The 23849-nt window shown below is 45.5% G+C and overlaps 1 protein-coding gene across 2 annotated transcripts in view; it reads left to right on the top strand.

Annotated features, from left to right (window-relative positions):
• Positions 1 to 23849, top strand: part of LOC139344040 (junction plakoglobin-like) — a 218134-nt gene that overhangs the window by 105875 nt on the left and 88410 nt on the right. For both annotated transcript variants that reach the window (XM_070981948.1, XM_070981946.1), the window contains exons 2-3: positions 20387 to 20441; positions 21341 to 21574. In XM_070981948.1, the coding sequence (XP_070838049.1) occupies positions 20426 to 20441; positions 21341 to 21574 (250 nt within the window). In that variant the 5' untranslated portion in view covers positions 20387 to 20425. The remainder of the gene's footprint in view (positions 1 to 20386; positions 20442 to 21340; positions 21575 to 23849) is intronic.

Below are 23849 nucleotides of genomic sequence, written 5' to 3'. Positions count from 1 at the left end.
TTGGCCACACACTGCAACACTAGCTAGCTACATTACAACAGAGTGACTAAATTGCAAAAGAAGCCACGCTCATTCTGTGCAGTGCATTCAACCAAATCAGGGTGAAACAGTATCATTCGCCGGATTATACCACAATCGCCATCCACACAAACACCTCAATGTGGACATAAGTTAAATGCATTTTGGAAAACAATTATTTACCATGAGTCTATTTATTAGTAAACCAAGCTGGCTTGCATCGGCTAACATTACTTAACTTCTGCTAGTGAAGGCTATCGGTCAAACAGCTAATTCTCATAATTTAGCTTGACATTAGCTAGCAGTATCAGCAAGGCTATAAAGAAAACTGAATGCTTACTAATAGCCACTGACAAGCAAATGGTCAAATCGAAGAGCCCGTCAAGGATTATTAATTGCCCAAGTCATTGGTTTGTCTAAATATACCAGCCTGAGTGGCCCATAACTAGTCATTGCCACACACATTTGACTAACTTGTGCTAATTCGTGCCTGCGAGCAATAACGTCAATGCTTGAGCTAACTGCTTTTCTGTCAATTTACCCGCATCACTCGTTGACAGCTGATTTCGGAATAAATCCGTAATTTTTAATCACTTTGATGCATCGTCCTCCAGCATCATGTCATTGGCATATGTCATTATCATGTATGTAGCGTCATTCCATTAGACAAGGGGCCACTCAGTTCGTGTCAAAGTAGGTTTCATACATAGAATTTATTCTGATTCCAATAATGAATTATAATTTGTAACAGAATTCAGAAAATTAACAGGATACAGACAAAAAGACAAACTGTCCAGAGAAACAATAAAATAGAAATATCCCAGTCTCTCTCACACTCACTCCCTGCTGTTCACGGTGGCACAAATGGTGACACTGTCGCCTCACAGCTAGAAGGTCCCCTGTTCGAATCCCGCTGTGGGCGCTGGTGGCGTGTCCTCCACCTTGCATTCGGTGCCTGCTCGAGGAAAAAAGGGGGCCTTTCTGTGTGGAATTTGCGTGTTCTCCCCGTGTTCACCCAGGGTTTCCTCCTTAAATAACCCCCACTGAAAACATGCAAGAAGATCACCACCTGACCAATGGTGACGAAAGAAAGGATGGGTCCCTGGGCGCCACTGTTGGTGGGCAGCCGGCAGCCCACCGCTCCTGGTCTGTCGCGGAAGATCGACAGACTGAGGATGGATCAAACGCGGAGAATTAATTTCACAAAAAAGCATGGCGTGAGCATGTAATGTATGTGGTGCATGTATATGCAATGCTGTGATAACAAAAAGTACGTTCTTCTTATTCTTCTTCTTTATATTCTAACAAACTGGATTATCCAGTAGTCTGTACACTGTGTGTGGGCCTGCACGTATGTGTGTGAATTGTGCCATAAAAGAAATGCAAAAATCGTCTGGTATGATGTTGCATAATGCAATTTTACAGAGACAGAGAGAGAGGGATGTAAAAGAGGGAGGTTTAAGAGAAAGTTAAAAAAAATAAATAAATTTTCAAGACCTTGCTCTGTGCTCCCTTGTTAAAGGAATAATAACAATTTGGGAAATAGGTTTCTTTGTTGAAGTTTGTGTCAGGGCAAGGTTATCCAAGCCTAGCATAAAGAGTGGAAGCAGGGGAAAAAAGCAAGTCTGGGCTGCGGAGGCAGGGATAAGTAAAAGAAGGTAACAGTTTAATGGATAAATCAATCAATCAAATACATTCATACACAATTCATACATAAAAATGCAACACGAGGTGCTTGACAAAAGATGAAAACATAAAATAGTAATATAATAGCAAACGCCCCGCCCCGCAAAAAAAAAAACAAAAAAACACTGAGGGATCATGAGAGGAAAAAGAAAAAGAAAACCACCTATGAGGAGCTCATCCACAATGTGAAGGATCACAGCCCATGGCCACAGGGAGCGCCGCCGCAGCAGAGACCCCCGATCCAGATAAACCGGGGTGGACCCTACACATAGTGCGGAGCCCCCCGGTCCCCCGATCCGGGCAGACCGGGGTGGACTCCACACACAGGGCAGAGCCCCCCAGTCCTCCTGGCCCGAGGGGTCTCCAGGACGATGCCCCGGCGGGCAGACCAGACACACCTCCCAGCGTGGAGGCCCCCCATGAGGAAACACTGGAGTTAAAACCTAAAAGACAATAGAATAAAAAGACCTAAATCCTAAAAGACGGTAGAATAAAAGACCTAAAACCTAAAATTGAATAAAACAAAAGGACCTAAAAGCTAAAAGACAATGGGCTAGGGTAAAACATGACTGAATTAAAAAGGTATAAGAAATCAATTAAAAGCCATACCAAAAAGGTGAGTCTTGAGTCTCCTTTTAAAAACACCAACGGTCTCTGCGGTCCTGATACACTCTGGACCATAATTGCTGAATGCCGCCTCCCCGTGGGCTTTGGTCTGAACCCTTGGAATAATCAAAAGGCCAGTGCCAGAGGACCTCAGGATCCGCGAGGGCTGATATGATAAAAACAGGTCAGATAAATAAGATGGCCCAAGACTGTTAAGACACTTAAAAACTAATAAAAGCACTTAAAGTCGATCATGAAACACACGGGGAGCCAATGCTGCAATTCTAAAACCAGTGTAATGTGCTCCCACCCTCTGGACCTCGTCAGCACACGTGTGGCTGAGTTCTGGAGTAATTGTAAGTTATAGATAGTCTTTTTGGGAAGACCAGAGAACAGGGGATTACAATAATCTAGACGGCAGGAGATAAAAGCATGCATCATTACTTCCGTGTTAGCCTGAGGGAGAAACAAGAGGATCCTGGCTATGTTTTCAAGATGATAAAAACCTATCTTTGTTACATTTTTATTATGAGGAATAAAACTAAGCTCAGAGTCAAAAATGACGCCCAGGTTCTTAACAGATTGTGAGGGTGTAAAACCTCGTAGTTTTGGTAAAAGTGTCTCTCTCTTGCCTTCAGGACCAATAACTAAAACCTCTGTTTTATCCTGATTGAGCTGTGGGAAGTTCTCTGCCATCCATGACTTAATGTCTAAAATGCAGTTTAAAAAGGTATCAATAGGTCCCATGTCATCAGGAGACACAGCAATGTAAAGCTGTGTATCATCAGCGTAGCTGTGGAAGCTGATGCCGTGTCTCCTGATGACATCCCCAAGGGGAAGCATGTAAAGGTTAAAAAGTACTGGCGATAGAGGCCCACCAGGTTTCTGAGTCTGTTTAATAAAATGCAGTGATCGACTGTATCAAAGGCAGCACTTAGATGCAGTAGCACCAGAACTGTTTTGTGTTGAGTTTTGTGAGTCCGCATTACACCTGATATCATTTAAAATCTTTAAAAAGCTGTCTCTGTACTGTGGTTCACTCTAAAACCATACTAATATTTCTCTAAAATGTTGTTAATATTTAAGAAATAATTTAGTTGGTTAAAAACCAGCTTTTCTAAAATTTTGCTTAAAAAGGGTAAGTTGGATACAGGTCTGTAGTTAATAAGAATGCTGGGGTCTAAATTGCTCTTCTTGAGAAGGGGCTTCACCACTGCCGTTTTGAAGGCATCAGGGAAGACACCCGTCTGAAGAGAGCAATTCACTATATTTAAAATCTGTTCCTCTGAGAATCCATTAAATGTCTTTAAAAGTGATGTGGGAATTGGATCTAAAAGGCAGGTTGTTGGATTTACCTGGGAGAAAACTCAACCATGTCCTCGCATCGACCAGGGCAAAACTCTCCAGTGTTTCCTCGGGTAAAATCGACTGTCCAGGTGTGTTAAAAGTTACATTCTGATGTGATAAAAGACTGGATCTGATGTTGTCGATTTTACTTCTGAAGTGGCCTACAAAGTCCTTGCAGAGGGCGTCTGTTGGTTTCTCTGGGGATTTTTTAAAAATGGTGTTAGTTAAAAGATCGAAGGTGGAGAAAAGTAATTTTGGGTTGTTTTTATTATCTGAGATGAGGTTTGAGAAATGGGATATTCTTGCCTGTTTGACTATTTTATTGTAAAATTTGACTATTATTGAATATTGAATTTGAATATTTCATAGTGGACTGTGAGTTTGTTTTTTCTCCACCTTCTCTCCGCAATCCTGCATAGTCTTTTTGATTTTTTAATTTCATCTTTACTTCTCCATGGGGGTAAAGGTTTTGATTTTACCGTTTTTCTTAAAAGTGGAGCCACAGAGTCTAAAGTTACTTGCAGTTTCCTGTTAAAATTGTCAACAATAAAATTGCAGGGTGCAGGTAAGACTTCTGCAGGAGTGCTCTCTAAAATCTTGATAAAATTTGCAGCCACCTCAGAAGTTAGGTGGCATTTCCTCACTGTTCTCACTGGGGCGTCCTGATGGTTAAAACTGGCAATGTTAAAATACACACAATAATAGTCTGACACAGCCAGGTCAACAACAGAGGACACACCAGTGAAGAGGCCATAGGTTATGGTGTGTCCTCTGTTGTGAGTTGGCTGTGTGACGTGCTGGTTAAAATCCATGCAATTCAAAAGGTTTAAGAATTCTCTGGACAGTGAGTCTGAGGTGTTATCCATGTGCAGGTTAAAATCGGCAGTTATTAAAATTCTGTTATAAGAGGTGTGTATGATTCATAAAAGCTCTGAAAATTCATTGATAAAAGCAGCGGAATGATGGGGTGGTCTGTAAAACAGTGATGCAGAGAATAGGAGGACTGCTAAAAATAAAGGTGTGATGCTCAAAAGATGAGTAACTGTTAAAATAGACTTCCTTTGACAATAAAATATTATTAAAAATTGATGCAGTCCCGCCTCCTCTCTTGCCTTCCCTGGTGGAGAATAAAAAGTTAAGCATACTGGACGGTGTGGTGAATATTAGCCATTAGCATTCGGCTGCCGAACCTGTTGGGGTCTCCGTCAGCCCTATGAAAGGAGGGACGGTTCCAAAACAGGTTAAAATTGTCAATAAAACCAACATTAAAAGCTCTGTGGCCAAGTGTTTAATTCAATTTTCATTTCAATTCAATTCAATTTTATTTGTATAGCGCCAAATCACAACAGAAGTTGTCTCAGGACACTTTCCATATAGAGCTGGTGCAGACCAAGCTCTTTTATCTACAGAGAACCAACAATTCCCCCATGAGCAAGCACTTGGCGACAGTGGCGAGGAAAAACTTCCTTTTAACAGGCAGAAACCTCGGGCAGAACCAGACTCTGGGTGGGTGGCCATCTCCCTCGACCGGTTGGGTGAGAGAGGGAGGGCAAGAGAGGGAGAGGGAGACAGACACAGACAGACAGACAGACAGACAGACAGACAGACAGACAGAAATGCAGTTAGAGAGAGAGAGAGACAGAGACAGAGAGAGACAGAGAGACAGACATGCAATCACAGTAACAGTGACAGTGGATGTAATAACAGCAGTAGCAGTTGCAGTGGATGTCAGGCAGGGCCAAGGCAGGAGACGCAGCTGCAATCCACAATCCAGATTCAGCCACTGTGTAACCTGCAAGACGACAAAGCACAGAGACTCCGGGGAAGGAGCTAAGTTAGTAACACGCCGTGGTAGGACATGAAAGTGTGCAGATGGAGAGGGACAGAAAGACAGAGGAGCTTGGTGTATCTTTGGAGGTCCCCCGACAGTCTAATCCTATAGCAGCGTAACTAGGGGCTGGTCCAGGACAAGCCTGAGCCAGCCCTAACTATAAGCTTTATCAAAAAGGAAAGTTTTAAGCCTACTCTTAAATGTAGAGACAGTGTCTGCCTCCCGGACAAAGACTGGAAGATGGTTCCACAGGAGAGGAGCTTGATAGCTAAATGCTCTGACTCCTGTTCTGCTTTTTGAGGCTTTAGGAACCATAAGTAGACCTGCATTCTGGGAACGCAGTGTTTGAGTGGGGCAATAAGGTACTATGAGCTCTTTAAGATAAGAAGGTGCCTGGCCATTTATGGCTTTGTAAGTAAGGAGGAGAATTTTAAACTCTATTCTAAACTTTACAGGGAGCCAGTGCAGAGTGGCTAGTATTGGAGAAATATGATCTCTCTTCCTGGTTTTTGTCAGAACACGTGCTGCAGCGTTCTGGAGCAACTGGAGAATATTCAGCAACGAATTTGGGCAGCCTGATAATAAAGAATTGCAATAATCCAGCCTGGAAGTTACGAATGCATGGACTAGTTTTTCTGCATCATTTTGAGACAAAATATGCCTGATTTTTGTGATATTACGTAGGTGAAAAAAGGCTGTCCTTGAAATTTGTTTTACATGGGAGTGAAAGGACATGTCTTGGTCAAAGATAACTCCCAAATTCTTTACAGTGGTGCTGGAGGCCAGCACAATGCCATCCATAACTACTATGTCATCAGAAAGTGACTTTCTAAGATGTCTAGGGCCTACTACTATAACTTCAGTTTTGTCTGAGTTTAGCATCAGAAAATTGCAGGTCATCCAGGTCTTTATGTCATGAAGACATGCTTGTAGTCTAGTTAACTGACTGGTTTCTTCCGGCTTCATTGATAAATATAGCTGGGTATGATCTGCATAGCAATGAAAATTTATTAAGTGCTTCCTGATAATCTTACCTAAAGGAAGCATATATAAGGTGAATAGAATTGGTCCAAGCCTGTGGCGTCTGGAAAGCAGTGAGTGGCTGCGTTGAAGAAGCGAATTCCCCGGATTATTGAATCGCCCACTACTAAAGTGGTTGGAGGGAAGAGGGGACGAAGTGGAGGAGGTTGTGAGGTCCCGTGGAAGAGGATAGTGTCCAGACGTCTCTCAGCTTCCTGGATTTTGTAGAGAGTGGAACTCCTCTGCTCCAGCTCAGCGATTTTCTTGCCGAGGGCGAAACAGCTTTGCAGCCGGACGGCAAGGTAAGTGGAGCCATGGCTAACTGATCTGTGCTCAGCTAGTTTAGGGTTGGCACCTGGACTGACTGAAGGTATGAGAGGTTCTTGTAGTTGGTCCAGACTACAAAATGTTCCTCTGAGCCTCCCAGCCAGTGGCACCATTCTTCCAACACCATTTTTACAGCTAAGAGTTCATGGTTCCCGATGTCATAGTTACGTTCAGGGGGCACCAGTTTTCTAGAAAAGAAAGCTCAAGGGTGAAGCCTCTGATTGGAATCAGAGTAGAGGGACAACACCGCTCCTACCCCAGTATTGGAGGTGTCCACCTCCACAACACACTGAAGGGCTGGACTGTGTTGAATGAGGACCAGAGCTGATGTGAACAAACCCTTCAACCTGCTGAATGCAATCACAGCCTCAGAAGACCAGGTGAACAGAACAGAAGGTGAAGTCAGCCGGGTCAGGAGAGCCAGAACCCTGCTGTCTGTAGAGATTAGCAAATTCCAGGAAACACTGGAGCTACTTTCGATTCACAGGGAGTGGCCATTCCTCTACTGCCTTTCTGGGTCCACCTTCACCTGTCCTGGAAAACTGACAGTCACAGCATGAAATTCATATTTCCCCACTTTGGGAAACAGGTATCCAAAGACGAAATGGTTCAAAAGTCCCGTAGGACATCATTTACCAGGTTTTGGAAGACTGCTGGGGTGTTAGTGAGCCAAAAAAGCATCACTATTGTGTTCAATGCAGTCTTCCATTTTTCCTCCTCTCTTATCATAACCAAATGGTTAGCATTCCATGGGTCCAGTTTTGTAAAGATGGTGGCTCCCTGAAGAGGTTTAAAAGCAAAAGAGATCAAAGGCGGAGGATATTTGTTCTTAGCAGTTATAGAGTTAAGGCCACCGTAGTTAATGCAGTTACAAAGAGGCTTATCTTTGTTGAAGACAAGGAAAAACCCAGCACTGACAGGTGAAGAGGAGGAATAAATAATACTTGCTGTGAGGGACTAACTCTCCATAGAAACTCAGACTTGGGGCAGGGATAAATAAAAGAAGGTAACAGTTTTTAATGGATATTTCAAAAAAATCAAAAATAGACAAGTTGAGGGGATCCACACAAAGAGGCTTACACAAAGAGGCAAACGACTCAATGAATACTGCCACTTTTATACTGCGTCAGCAGATGGGTCTTGATTGAATAATTGGTACCATACCTGCCAGCCACTCCTCCTTGAACTGCCACCTTATCGTGGTGGAGGAGTTTGAGTACCCGAATGATCCTAGAGGCTATGTTGTCCGAGGCTTAATGCCCCTGGTAGGGTCTCCCAAGGCAAACAGGTTCTAGGTGACGGGTCAGACTAAGAGCAGTTCAAGAAGCCCCTATGAAAGAAATTAAAGCAAGGAAGCGTACGTCGCCCGGATTGGCGTCACCGGGGCCCCGCCCTGGAGCCAGGCCTGGGGTTGGGGCTCGCAGGCGAGCGCCTGGTGGCCGGGTCTTTGCCCACGGGACCCGGCCGGGCACAGCCCGAAGGAGCGACGTGGGCCCGCCTTCCCGTAGGCCCACCACCCGCAGGAAGGATCAGAAGGGGCCGGTGCTATGTGGAATGGGTAGCAGTCGTGGGCGGGGGCCCCGACGACCCAAACCCTGGACAACGACTCTGGCTATGGGGACATGGAATGTCACCTCACTGTGGGGGAAAGAGCCTGAGCTAGTGCGGGAGGTTGAGCGGTACCGGCTAGAGATAGTCGGGCTCACCTCCACGCACAGTCTGGGCTCTGGAACCCAACTCCTTGAGAGAGGCTGGACTCTCTTCTACTCTGGAGTTGCCCGCGGTGAGAGGCGGCGAGCTGGTGTGGGCTTGCTTATAGCCCCCCAGCTCAGCCGCCATGTGTTGGAGTTCTCCCCGCTGAGCGAGAGGGTCGCTTCCCTGCGCCTTCGGGTTGGGGATAGGTCTCTCACTATTGTTTCGGCCTACAGGCCGAACAGTAGCGTAGAGTACCCGGCCTTCTTGGAGTCCCTGGGAGGGGTACTGGAAAGTGCTCCAACTGGGGACTCCATTGTTCTGCTGGGAGACTTCAATGCTCACGTGGGCAGCGACAGTGACACCTGGAGGGGAGTGATTGGGAGGAACGGCCTCCCTGATCTGAACCCGAGTGGTGTTCTGTTATTGGATTTCTGTGCTAGTCACAGTTTGTCCATAACGAACACCATGTTCAAGCATAAGGGTGTCCATCAGTGCACGTGGCACCAGGACACCCTAGGCCGGAGGTCAATGATCGACTTTGTAGTCGTATCAGACTTGGCAGACCCAAACGTACCGTGAGGGTCTGTTGGGAACGTCTGGCGGAACCCGCTGTCAGGGAAGTTTTCAACTCCCACCTCCGGGAGAGCTTCAACCAGATCCCGAGGGAGGTTGGAGACATTGAGTCCCAATGGACCATGTTCTCCACTTCCATTGTTGATGCAGCCGTCCATAGCTGTGGCCGTAAAGTCGGCGGTGCCTGTCGTGGCGGCAACCCCCGAACCCGGTGGTGGACACCGGAAGTAAGGGATGCCGTCAAGCTGAAGAAGGAGTCCTATCGGGCCTGGTTGGCTCATAGGACTCCTGAGGCAGCTGATGGGTACCGGCGGACCAAGCGTGCGGCAGCTCGGGCGGTTGTAGAAGCAAAAACTAGGGTCTGGGAGGAGTTCGGGGAGGCCATGGAGGAGGACTACGGGTAGGCCTTGAGGAAATTCTGGCAAACCGTTCTGCTCCTCAGGAGGGGGAAGCAGCTTTCTGTCAACACTGTTTACAGTGGAGGTGGGGAGCTGTTGACCTCGACTGGGGATATTGTCGGGCGGTGGAAGGAATACTTCGAGGATCTCCTCAATCCCTCTGTCATGTCTTCCGTAGAGGAAGCAGAGACTGGGGACTTGGAGGTCGATTCATTCATCACCGGGGCTGAAGTCACTGAGGCAGTTCGCAAGCTCCTCGGTGGCAAAGCGCCGGGGGTGGATGAGATCCGCCCTGAGTACCTCAAGTCTCTGGATGTTGTAGGACTGTCTTGGTTGACACGCCTCTGCGGCATCGCGTGGCAGACGGGGACAGTGCCTCTGGACTGGCAGACTGGGGTGGTGGTCCCTCTTTTTAAAAAGGGGGACCGGAGGGTGTGTTCCAACTATCGGGGGATCACACTCCTCAGCCTCCCTGGTAAAGTCTATTCCAGGGTACTGGAGAGGAGAATCCGGCCGATAGTCGAACCCCGGATTCAAGAGGAACAATGCGGTTTTCGTCCTGGCCGTGGAACACTGGACCAGCTCTATACCCTCCACAGGGTGCTTGAGGGTTCATGGGAGTTTGCCCAACCAGTCCACATGTGCTTCGTGGACTTGGAGAAGGCATTCGACCGTGTCCCTCGCGTCATTCTGTGGGAGGTGCTCCAGGAGTATGGGGTTGGAGGCCCTCTGTTGAGGGCTGTACAGTCCCTTTACAACCGGAGCAGGAGCTTGGTCCGCATTGCCGGCAGTAAGTCGGACCTGTTCCCAGTGCATGTTGGACTCCGGCAGGGCTGCCCTATGTCACCGGTTCTGTTCATCATTTTTATGGACAGGATTTCTAGGCGCAGCCAGGGGCCGGAGGGGGTTCGGTTCAGGGGCTGGCAGATTTCGTCTCTGCTTTTCGCGGATGATGTTGTCTTGTTGGCTTCCTCGAGCCAGGACCTTCAGCATGCGCTGGGGCGGTTCGCAGCCGAGTGTGAAGCAGCTGGGATGAGAGTTAGCACCTCCAAGTCCGAGGCCATGGTTCTCGACCGGAAAAAGGTGGCTTGCTCCCTTCAGGTTGGGGGAGAGTTCCTGCCTCAAGTGGAGGAATTTAAGTATCTTGGGATCCTGTTCACGAGTGAGGGAAGGATGGAACGTGAGATTGACAGGCGGATTGGTGCAGCGGCTGCAGTAATGCGGTCGCTGTATCGGTCTGTCGTGGTGAAGAAGGAGCTGAGCCGAAAGGCGAAGCTCTCGATTTACCGGTCAATCTACGTTCCTACCCTCACCTATGGTCATGAACTTTGGGTCATGACCGAAAGAACGAGGTCCCGGATACAAGCGGCTGAAATGAGTTTCCTCCGCAGGGTGGCGGAGCGCTCCCTTAGAGATAGGGTGAGGAGCTCTGTCACCCGGGAGGAGCTCAGAGTAGAGTCGCTGCTCCTCCGCATCGAGAGGAGTCAGCTGAGGTGGCTCGGGCATCTCTATCGGATGCCCCTTGGACGCCTCCCTAGGGAGGTGTTCCAGGCATGTCCCACCGGGAGGAGACTCCGGGGAAGACCCAGGACACGCTGGGGTGACTACGTCACTCGGCTGGCCTGGGAACGCCTCGGGATCCCCCCGGAAGAGTTGGAGGAAGTGTCCGGGGAGAGGGAAGTCTGGGCGTCCCTGCTCAGACTGCTCCCCCCGCAACCCGGCCCCGGATAAGCGGAAGATAATGGATGGATGGATGGACCTGCCAGCCAAGCCCTGCAGTTAAACAAACACACACAAAAGACAGACAAGGGAGAGATTAGATTAGATTAGATTAGATTAGATTAGATTAGATTAGATTAGATTAGATTAGATTAGATTAGATTAGATTGAACTTTATTGATCCCTTTGGAGGACCCCTCAGGGAAATTGGAGTTCCAGTAGCTCAAAGCGATACAGATAAAAAGGTAATAAAATAAAATACAATAGAAATAGAGAAAAATATGAGAAAAGTAAGTGTTATACAATATATACAGTGATGAAGTGAACTGTAGTAGACCAGTGCTGGCCCCCCAGCACACTACCGTGTAGAAGAGGACACTGACGACCACAGACTGGTAGAACATCCACAGGTATTTGCTGCAGATATTAAATGGCTGCAGCCTCCTCAGGAAGTACAGCCTGCTCTGTCCTTTCCTGTACCTATACGTGGTTGGTGTGTGTTGTCCGGTCCAGTTTGCTGCCCAGCCACAGCCCGAGGTACTTGTAGGAGTCCACAGCCTCCACCTCAACTCCCTCTATCAGAACTGGACGTGGTCTGGGTCTGGACTCCCTGAAGTCCCAAAGAACTGTTCCTTTGTCTTTGAGATGTTGAGTTGTAGATGGTTCATGTGGCTCCAGGCGGCAAACTCCTTCACCAGGCTGCTATACTCCTCCTCTCTGTTGTCCCTGATGCATCCCACGATGGCTGTGTCATCTGCAAACCTCTGAATGTGACACAGCTCAGAGTTGTAGCAGAAGTCTGATGTGTACAGGGTGAAGAGAAGAGGGGCAAGCACCGTGCCCTGGGGGGCTCCAGTGCTGCTGATCAGACAGACAAGAGACAGAGGGGAAGGGAAACACAAAGGCACAATAGGACAAAAAGGAGGGGAAATTGCAGATCCTAACAGTAAATTGAAGACAAGTAAATTGAAAACTGTCCAACTGGCAGTAATAGAAGTTTGAACATACTGAGGATTTTTTTTTTATTTTATTTATTTATTTATTTTTTTCACTATTTTGCCTGAATATTACTTTGCATATAGATGCTTGCAGATGAGTGTATCTGGGACTTTTTGGTTGGAAAACACAATAGGACCACAACATGAAGTCTTATCCTAGTTCAAGTGCAATACAAACTGATAACAGTACCACAGAAACTGAATATTTTCATGTCTTCTATGGCAGCTGAGAGATTGGCTGGATCCAGAAAGGGCTTCTTTAATAGGCAGTAATATGTGACCAACTGTCTGACATTCTACTTTTTAAATCCAACTGGAAATGCAGTCTGAAGGACAGGTGAATGATTTTGTGAAAGTGCAACAGTGTTTTCCAGGGTTGACAGAGATATTTCACAGATGGGGGCTAATGTTGATGGTGGGCATGAATCAAAATCAAGTTCTCTGAACTTCGCTAAATCTTCACTATTTTGTCACAAAAGTCATGAAGAAATTCCTCACATCTAGCTGGGGCAGATTTAACTGGCTGGCTAAGCAGAGAAACAATCACAGACTCTATGGTTTTAAAGAGCATTCTGGGATAATGACCCTGCTGAGTGTTCAGATGTGAAAAGTTGGCTTTACTTACTTCTTTTATTGCACACTGATAAGAAGGCATTTGATGTTTGAGAGGAACAAGGGGCACACTAAGTTTAACCTTCTTCCATTTACTTTCTGCATTGTCTTTTTGAATGACTTACTTTTCATTTAACCATGGCAGAGTGGAAGATTTTGCTTTTTTATATGATCTAAAATATTCATGAAAGAGCAGTTAAAAACGCTGTCAGGCTCCTTTACATTGAAGCCCATTGGTATAAAAATGTGCTTGAGGTGGTAAAATCTTGACAGAAACAACCAACAAAAAGTGAATTTAGAGGGTGAATCTGGAACAGCCTGGCACTATAATGATTTAGATTAGATTTAGATTTATTTGTCCTTCTGCAAGGAAAATCTTGTCCACCTTTTGTACAACTTTAGAGTACACAAATACACAAAATGAGACAGAATACATCAAATTTGAAAAAAACAAACAAACACATGAATCCTACACCATAAACCCACTACCAGCTTGTGTGTATTTTGTTTAAGTCTGTTCTTGGAGGAGGTTGACAGCATATTAAAGAAGCAGGTGGAGCAGTAGAGGAGGATGGGTTGAACAATACTTTTAGCAGCAGAAGGTGGGGGGAATGGAAAGTGCTTTGAGTGTGCAGACGGTGGAGAGTCTTTGTTGGCACTGTTTATGGATGTCAATTCTGTGTTGTTCAAAGTTCAATTTATTGTCTATGATGATGCCGAGTTATTTGTGGCTCTCCACCATTTAAACAACTTTGCAAGAATCTGAGACAGCAAAATCATCCACAGTTACATCCACACAGAAACAATTGGAGAGCATCAGGTCAAGTCTATGTTTTTTTTAAAAGAATCTAAAAGTTAGATTTAGATAAAATTAAAGATAAGGAGGATGAGGGGCAACAAACATGGATATTAAATTCACCAAGCATAAGAAAGAATATTCTAACATCCTAAATAAAGCCAGAACGTTTAGGGAGCCTGCAGAAAAATGGGCGAATTATTCTTGGCAATAAAACTGAGACTCTCAAAGGTGGACACACAGCCAGATGAGACTGAAGAACAACTAAAACCTTCTAAACCAGCAGGCAGGCGTGAGCAATCTTGTGGATGTAGTGAAGCTGATGGGTGAGGAGTGCTTGCTATAACAGATTGCACATGGTGCATTCTGTGAGCAGGAAGCAGAATAGGTTAGAGGACAGGATCTGAGGGAAGCTCTGCCAAAGGAGAAAAAAAGTGAGTGTTACAGCCTCATTACCGCTGATGCCATATGGAGGGGAAGACAGAGCCTTTTAGGACCCTCAATGACCGACATCCAGGAGGGGAAACAGGGTGAAATCAAGAGGGCAGGGACGTCAGCAGGAGTAGCCACTGCATCAAAGGACACTGGCCCTCGGCTATCCACAGGCTTGAGACAAGCTGGGAACATAACTCCATCTGCCGCTGGAGTATATCCTTGATGAGCCATTTAATGGATTTTTCTTAATGCATTTTAATGTGATTGCAAATGAAGGTCTACAGTATGAAATTAGCCACAAAAAGTAGTCCATTTCACATTTTCTATCTCCCTGGTTTTGACCCATACCTGCTTTTTGACCTCTGTAAACATGAACTTTTCTCTTTTGTCACGCTTTTGGGTTGATCATTGCTGCATTTTTGCATTTTCTCCATCCCACTAATACAAACTATTAAAGCTTCCTCCTAATCCTGCCCTTAATACAAAGAAATTAGTGTAAAAACCTGAAGAGGACTGTGGTCCTAAACAAGGCTGGAAAAAAAAGCTCTGTGTTTGTGACAGTGATAGCAACAAGCAAATAGACAAGAGAGCCAGACTTTGGGCATGAATTAGGCATTGATTTAACTGCTGCAGGGGAATGAGCAGACACTGGCTTATGTGTCAGCATGCACACGCATGCACACACACACACACACACACACACACACACACACACACACACACACACACACACACACACACACACACACACACACTTTCCTCTCACTTTACTCTTCTGCTCTCTCTCTCCTTTTCTTCTTATAGTTCTCTCATTTCTTCTTTTCCCCATATATACTTTGTAGTGGTTGAACACCAGTGGGGTAATGGTCCAACATCTTGCAACTAAACTTTCCATGACATTTTTACTCCATGTGTTAACTACAGAGTCTGCTCAGTTTTAATTAGCCAGGGACTCTAACAACGGCACAGAGTAATTTACACCACGGATGCTCACTGGCAGCTCAGGGGTCCAGAAACACAAGGTTTTGGGAAAGCAAGTGAGAAAGTAATTTTAACATGTAAATAAAGCGCTCTGGTGCACTCTGACGTGGAAATAGAAGGAAGAGATGTATGGTTGTCATTCAATTTGTTATTTTTAAAAAATGAAACCTGATGTGGCTACCTGCAAAAGTTCAGAAGAACACGACAGTGGCACAACTCCTGTTATACCATGGTCTGGGTGAATACTTGATTCTGATTGGCTGCAGGTTGTCCGTTAAAAAGTGTTATAGGACACCTATAAAAAAGTTCCGGTCAAATGGCCTGATTGTTCTAAATTATTGCGCTGGCTCAAACGCTAGTTGGTAACCGTGGCAACAGAAACTCAGAACATACATTAACATACATTATTTTACAGTTTATTTATCGCAACGGCAAGACAATAGACAAGGTGAGTGATTTTATAGTTTCCTTTAACCTATTTGGTGAATTTGATCATTTTGAAGACTGGGGTGCACCAGAAGAGAAAGAGAGAAGAGAATATAAGAAGGAGATGCGACACAAGGAGGTGACACTGGAGGAATTGAATGCAAACTATCAGTGGACTTTGATTCTTTGAAACAAAATTTCGCATCATCCTCTGGACACACACAAACGGTAAGAGGTGCACTTGCCCTCTGAAATGATACTTTGTATCACAACATAACGTTAAGCAATCATCTCACTCCACTGATTAGGCCTAATATAACAGCTGCGCCCGACCGAGCTGCAGGTTCTGTGGCCAGATCGGTTACCTTGGCAACACATCACGAGAGATATTAAATAGTCTGCTCAGCTGCTTCTTGTGAAAAACTTACGATTTTAACAGTAAAAAACAACATTAACGTATTAATAATTGATTTAATATTTATTTATTTCGTAAGTGACCATGGTATAAGCGGGATAATGCCCATTATTCCTTACTTCAGTTGGAGATCCAGGGTCCTGCAGTAGTGGAGCAAACCGATTTTGTAACTGCACACTAGTTGGTTTGGGAGCTTTGTTACTCATCTTCCCTTTAGCTTTTATCCACGGCGGTGTTTTACTATGCATAGGTGTTGAGGAGGATGATAACGCAGGCCAGCCTGTCGCATCACAGATCTCTGGGCGCTGGGTTCTACCTGTTGGACGTCTCCCCATATCAGCTGATTTACTCTTGGGCTTTGCCCCGAGAGCATTCCAGGAAAGACTAATACTGGCAGATTTATTGCCCGGTACACAGCCCTTTAGTTTCGTGGGAGCTGTATCACAGCTGATTAGTTGGATGTTAGCATTCTCCAGTTCGCTGTTTTGTGTCAGCGCAAGTGCTGTCGTTTCCACTGGGTCCGTTCACTTCTGTGTTTATTTCCAGGTGCTGAACTTTAGTTTCAAACACTGCAACCTGCTGCAGAAGTTTGTAGAGGTCATCTGTGGAGAAAAGAGGCATCTTGGTGCTAGTTAGCTTTAGCTGCCAGCAGGCTTTTTCTTTTGGTAGGCCGAATCAGGCTTTTTCTGTCAGTAGGCCAGAGCAGAGTGTATCCTTGAAATATCAGAGGTCGCAAGGGTCATCCACAACATTTAAATAGTTGTCCATAAAATATGTCTTTAAATGTCCAATTCAGCCAAAAATTTAAACTTTCAAGTTTAAGGAAACTCCTCCTTGAACCGACACCTTATCGTGGTGGAGGAGTTTGAGCACCCGAATGATCCTAGAGGCTATGTTGTCCGGGGCTTAATGCCCCTGGTAGGGTCTCCCAAGGCAAACAGGTTCTAGGTGACGGGTCAGACTAAGAGCGGTTCAAAAGCCCCTTATGAAAGAGAAAAAATCAAGGAAGTGTATGTCGCCCGGATTGGTGTCACCGGGGCCCCACCCTGGAGCCAGGTCTGGGGTTGGGGCTCGCTGGCGAGCGCCTGGTGCCCGAAGGAGTGACGTGGGCCCACCTTCCCGTAGGCCCACCACCCGCAGGAAGGATCAGAAGGGGCCGGTGCTATGTGATATGGGTGGCAGCCGTGGGCGGGGCCCCTGACGACCCAAACCCTGGACAACAACTCTGGCTATGGGGACATGGAATGTCACCTCACTGTGGGGGAAAGAGCCTGAGCTAGTGCGGGAGGTTGAGCGGTACTGGCTAGAGATAGTCGGGCTCACCTTCACGCACAGTCTGGGCTCTGGAACCCAACTCCTTGACAGAGGCTGGACTCTCTTCTACTCTGGAGTTGCCCGCGGTGAGAGGCGGCGAGCTGGTGTGGGCTTGCTTATAGCCCCCAGCTCAGCCACCATGTGTTGGAATTCTCCCCGCTGAGCAAGAGGGTCGCTTCCCTGCGCCTTCAGGTCGGGGATAGGTCTCTCACTGTTGTTTCGGCCTATGGGCCGAACAGCAGTGCAGAGTACCCGGCCTTCTTGGAGTCCCTGGGAGGGGTACTGGAAAGTGCCTCCATTGTTCTGCTGGGGGACTTCAATGCTCACGTGGGTAGTGACAGTGATACCTGGGGGGGGTGTGATTGGGAGGAACGGCCTCCCAGATCTGAACCCGAGTGGTGTTCTGTTATTGGATTTCTGTGCTAGTCACAGTTTGTCCATAACGAACACCATGTTCAAGCATAAGGGTGTCCATCAGTGCACATGGCACCAGGACACCCTAGGCCGGAGATCAATGATCGACTTTGTAGTCGTATCATCTGACCTTCGGCGGTATGTCTTGGACACTCGGGTAAAGAGAGGGGCTGAGTTGTCAACTGATCACCACCTGGTGGTGAGTTGGATTTGCTGGCAGGGGAGGAAGCGGGACAGACTTGGCAGACCCAAACGTACCGTGAGGGTCTGTTGGGAACGTCTGGCAGAACTCGCTGTCAGGGAGGTTTTCAACTCCCACCTCCGGGAGAGCTTCGACCAGATTCCGAGGGAGGTTGGAGACATTGAGTCTGAATGGACCATGTTCTCTACTTCCATTGTTGATGTAGCCGTCCGCAGCTGTGGCTGTAAAGTCGGCGGTGCCTGTCGTGGCTGCAACCCCCGAACCCGGTGGTGGACACCGGAAGTAAGGGATGCTGTCAAGCTAAAGAAGGCTGGACTGGCAGACTGGGGTGGTGGTCCCTCTTTTTAAAAAGGGGGACCGGAGGGTGTGTTCCAACTATCCGGGGATCACACTCCTCAGCCTCCCTGGGAAAGTCTATTCCAGGGTATTGGAGAGGAGAATCCGGCCGATAGTCAAACTTGGATTTAGGATTTCATCTCTGCTTTTTGCAGATGATGTTGTCTTGTTGGCCCCCTCGAGCCAGGACCTTCAACATGCACTGGGGCGGTTCGCAGCCGAGTGTGAAGCAGCTGGGATGAGAGTCAGCACCTCCAAGTCCGAGGCCATGGTTCTCGACTGGAAAAAGGTGGCCTGCTCCCTTCAGGTTGGGGGAGAGTTCCTGCCTCAAGTGGAAGAGTTTAAGTATCTTGGGATCCTGTTCACGAGTGAGGGAAGGATGGAGCGTGAGATTGACAGGCGGATTGGTGCAGCAGCTGCAGCAATGCGGTTGCTGTACCGGTCTGTCGTGGTGAAGAAGGAGCTGAGCCGAAAGGCGAAGCTCTCGATTTACCGGTCAATCTACGTTCCTACCCTCACCTATGGTCATGAACTTTGGGTCATGACCGAAAGAACGAGGTCCTGGGTACAAGCGGCTGAAATGAGTTTCCTCTGCAGGGTGGCGGGGCGCTCCCTTAGAGATAGGGTGAGGAGCTCTGTTACCCGGGAGCAGCTTAGAGTAGAGTCGCTGCTCCTCCACATCGAGAGGAGTCAGCTGAAGTGGCTCGGGCATCTTTATCGGATGCCTCCTGGACGCCTCCCTAGGGAGGTGTTCCTGGCATGTCCCACCGGGAGGAGACTCCGGGGAAGACCCAGGACACGCTGGGGTGACTATGTCACTCGGCTGCCCTTTGAACGGCTCGGGATCCCCCCGGAAGAGCTGGGGGAAGTGTCTGATGAGAGGGAAGTCTGGGTGTCCCCCGCGACCCAGCCCCGGATAAGCGGGAGAAAATGGATGGATGGAAGTTTAAGGAAAATTAAAATAAATACATATGGGTAATAATGTGTGCTGTACTTGAGTTAAGTAATATCTATATTGCACTTATATAAACACACACACACACACACACACACACACACGCATGCACGCACACACGCACACACACACACACTTCATGTACTTCTGAGCATTAGTGTGACTTCCCACCAGGCAACGGGGTTCTGGGCTCTTGGCAGGGAAGATGATATGTTGTGACCTTTCACTAGCCATTGCTTCCGAGAGTTAGATAAGTTTGGTCTCTAGAGTTTTATACGCTTCACAATATTGACATTAGTGTAACATGCTGCTGCTCCTCAGGCCTTTCTGGCTTTCTGGGAAGAAATAATGTCTTATCACAACAGCAGCGGTGTGTGTTCTTCACAACTTGCAAATAGTAAAAAGCAGCTTCAAGTACATGATGGATGTTATACCCTGCAACTGTGTAGGGCCAAAAGGGGTATTTAGTGACAAAAATGTACACTGAAATAAATAAAACAGGATTACTTGTTTATGAGAAGGTCTTTGAATTTTTATCTTGATTTTTCTGTTTTAGTTTCTGCTAAAAACACAGATAGATGTGTTGAACATATGGGAAGTTGTCAACATGACTGGAAACACATTTGATTATGACAGTATATGAAATACAGCATGTGTGATTTTGTTGTTTTTGAGCAGAGGCAACAGTACAATATATTGAAACAAAAGAAGCACAATTTGAAAATATACACAATATGAGAATATATTTTTGACAAAATGTTTGTTTTTCTTATTTGCATATTGCACTAAAAGCATAGAAAAAAAAAATAGCATTCACTGTACTTTCACAGAAAAATAAATAGAATAACTAATATACCTCTATTACAGTAGAAGTGAAACAAGAAAAAGAAAAGAAAGAACAAAGTCTTTTTTTCTTTCACCGTCACCAAGATGGTGAATTATCAATGCAAATTTGTTGTGTTTAAAGGTCATTTCTAGGAGACAGGGTTGTTATACAACATGACTTTGGCCTCATGGTGAAATGCTGGACATGTCACTTGAAGCTCATGACTTTGATCCCTGCCAAGTCAAATATCCCCCTCAGATGAACTATGTGCATCTATAGAGGTTATGAATGTTTTTTTTCTTTGTTTTTCTTTGGAGTAATGTGGTAAGAGAACTCATTCCTTCACATGCTTTGCTGGATATAGTGGTTAAAGCCCCAATACTGCAGAAAATGATTAGCTTGAATCTTGTACGCAATCCTATTGGCAGACCTAATGCATCCTCTCTCTCTCTGCAGGTCAGAGGTCAGTAAAGGCAGTGGTACCAGTGGACAAAGATGATGTCCATGCAAAGTAAGTGTTCTGTCACCCCAGCAGCCAGCAATGTCTAGCTGTAATAGCTGTGTGCATTTTAAGCACATATGCACAATCACTACTCTTCCTTTACTCCCAAATGCATGCAGTCCTTCTGTAGGCTGACTGGAAAAATTTGTTATTGCAGACAGCACCTATTTGATCCTCACTCAGCTTTGACAAAATCCTTAAAGTATTTGGAAAGCAGAAATTCTCACGATTCTATCAATGTAAGCCATTTAGATTACTTTAAAATAATTTGCGTAGACTATTTTGGTTTTTTAATAAGTTTATGCAGTTATATCTATCTTTACTGCTCTGATATCCAATAATATCATTACTAAATGTCCTCTCCCATTCCGAATGTCCCGCTTTGCTTGTCTTCCTCAACAAACCTTAGAAAACATACAGAACATTCAAATTTACTGTTGTCATGACTATACTTGGAAAAGTATGTGCTTAGCCTATTGACTCTATTGTTAATTTCAAATCAAAAGTTTCAATTGCCAAATTAAAGCCTTCATCAAGTTATGCTTGCCAGATATCTGAAGAAGTTTTTTTAATACTGTTGTTCCCATTTTATCAATCTCTGTCTAAATTTTTTGTCAACTTTTTTTTTATCAAACAGAACTTTTCCAGTAGTGGCTGGTGATGCCTCCTCCTCTGTGGACGTTTTAACATCACAATTACTGATTTTAAAATGATTAAAAATAGTTCAAGTACTCAAACAAACTACTTTGTTATAGTGTTTAATACTTTGTTGTTATTTCACCCACATTAGTAGTGGTAGTGGTATAAGCAGTAGTAGTTGTGGTAGTAGCAACAAGTAGTGGTAGTAGCAGAAGTAGTAGAAGTAGTATTACTACTGTCTGACGTCAGTTATGCGTTGCTCCCTGTAGTGAGTGAGGCGGACAGTGTGGTGAAGGTGGCAGAGTGGCAGCAGACCTACTACGCCTCAGACTCTGGGATCCAATCAGGAGCCACCACAGTCCAGGACGATGAGAGTAGCACAGAGTACAGCGGCCGTAAGAAGTACACTGGTAGTACCATAACCAGTACAACTACTGCACCTGCTACTGCCACCACTGGGGGAGGAGGAGACACAGCAGCTGGTGGACTCGAGAGCCCCTCAGGTGAGAGTGCTTCAGCACTTTAGCTGAAAAATCATTTGGTTTTGGTGGGTCATGCGATCTGGGTTTGTTTGGTTTATTTCTGCCATTGCTTCTATTTATCTCATGTGAACCACTGGACACAGGAAGAAATAAAAGGTTCCTCCTTGCAGAGAAAGCTGACCTTTTCAAGCTCAGTCTTACACCATAATGCTTACACTTTCAAAACAAATACACCTTAAAAATTCCAATTACTCCCCCACAGTCCCATCAACAACAACAGCAATTAATCTATTCAACAAGTATTGTGTGTGCATCAAGAGATGATACTGTATATCTTATTCCTCTGTGCCATGGAGCTCCATCATTGTCCAAAAATGTTTAAAAACACATTAATGGTGATGTGTTCCTTCATTAGAATAAACTACCACTGTAGTTTATTTTGATTAATTTTGATCTCATACACGTCTTGTTGCCAGAAAGACCAGTTGGTGCACCAAATGTGGATTAACCTGCCTCTCAAAATAGTCACCAACAAATGCATAATTTCCTCCTTTTAGTAATGTTTCATAAAAACTTCAGTGGCCAGCTGAATTCCAAATTCCAAATGAAACTGTGGTGTTTTTAAAGATTCACATTATCAGTGAGAACTAATAGACTTTGAGCTAGGAACCAGAGACAGAGTGGGGAAGTCAGAAAGTATTTCAAGACAGATGATCTCATTGTTGGTTTTGGTCTTTTCATGGGATTTGTTGACAGTAAGAATACTACAAAATATTTCCAGCCTTATCCTTTAAGTTCAAATGATATTCTTTACATCCTTGTAGCCCTGAGGTATGGCAAACATACATGGCATTTTGTCATTATCCCACACCTCTGTGGGTTCAGAGGCAGTCTGTAGAAACATCTGTGCTGCCCAAGGTGTTGACTTTATGCTTTGTCTTTACATTTGGACATGTCCTTCTATGGATACTTCCAGTGTAGAATAAACATGTGTACTGTGTGTGTTTTGAGATGTATCGAACTCTTCTCTTAAGCAGCCTATGTATAACATGTTGAATACGGGTAGGGCTCCTCCTTGACAAAAATAGTGTATCCTCAGTACTTACATAAATGCTTTAAGTCATAATGATAAATGCTAAAAGTATTGGTGTGTGTAATATAGTATATGCATATGTTAATACATGATAGTGAATGATAGTCTATATGTATGTCTATAATGAGAATATAATGTACATAATAAGAATAACAGAAATATGACTAGTAAAAGAACATGTAGCAAGCAGGGCCACAGCAGTACAACTGAACAACTGACCAAGACATTGGTCCATATCAAACACTGCACTTAGGTCTAGGAGGACAAGAATTGTAATCTTGTTTTCATCAGAATTTAGTCTGAGGTCACTGATTGTTCATTTAGAGCAGTTTCAGTGCTGTGGTGTTTTCTAAAACCTGAAATTCCTCCAGAATATTATTGTGTTTAAGACAGAAATTAATTGGCACTGAAACTACCTTTTCCAGTATCTGACTGATGAATGGATGATTGGATATCAGCCTTTAGTTGGTTAGTGCATTACCATATATCATCATTATTATATATTATTCTGCGGCTGGCGCAGAGGAGGCGCAGCACAAGGTCAGCTCTGCTTCGCCGATGGGGCGTGGCGGCGCAGACTTTGGTATTTTCGTGCACTGCGCTGCCGGTGTATCTCTGCCCCCTTCTCATCTCAGTCCCCCCAGCAGCGCAAATCGGAAGGAGGGAGGGGTGGGGCATGGAGTGGGTTTGACACAGCTGAGTCCAATCTTCATCAATCACACAAGCTCCTTGCCTCACCTTTAAAAACGCTGCTGGCGAGGTGCATGGCAAGTTTCCAGGATGACTGAGCCCGCGCAGGAAAGTGTCCGACGCCCAAACTTCTCCCAGGAGGAGACTGACGTTCTGGTTGGGGAGGTCCAGGCTTGCAGTGGCTGTATCTACGGCCTCGTGAAATTTATTTCAATACTGTCTATCTGTTTAGTGTGGAAAATTATTGATCATCAGATGTTTTTTTGTACTGACGTATCCGCAAATATTCATTTAATGACAAAGCTGGGCAATGAGGTGCTCCTTCCTCTCCCGTGCTGCTCTGCTAGTTGACACCGCACATGCAGTTCAGCCTCTCTCCGTCTTAAGTTCTTTAATCCTCCGTGAATTCATAATGACATCCACGTCGTACAGCCATGTTGTGTAAAACGCAACATGCCACGAAGAATGCACCGACACCAGTGGCGTGGGGATTTTTTTTGAGGAAGCCAAGTG

The sequence above is a fragment of the Chaetodon trifascialis genome, chromosome 15 (genome assembly GCF_039877785.1).
Source record: "Chaetodon trifascialis isolate fChaTrf1 chromosome 15, fChaTrf1.hap1, whole genome shotgun sequence".
Taxonomy (NCBI): Eukaryota; Metazoa; Chordata; class Actinopteri; order Chaetodontiformes; family Chaetodontidae; genus Chaetodon; species Chaetodon trifascialis.
Note: the sequence above shows the minus strand (reverse complement) of the source record. Positions and strands in the feature narration are given on the sequence as shown.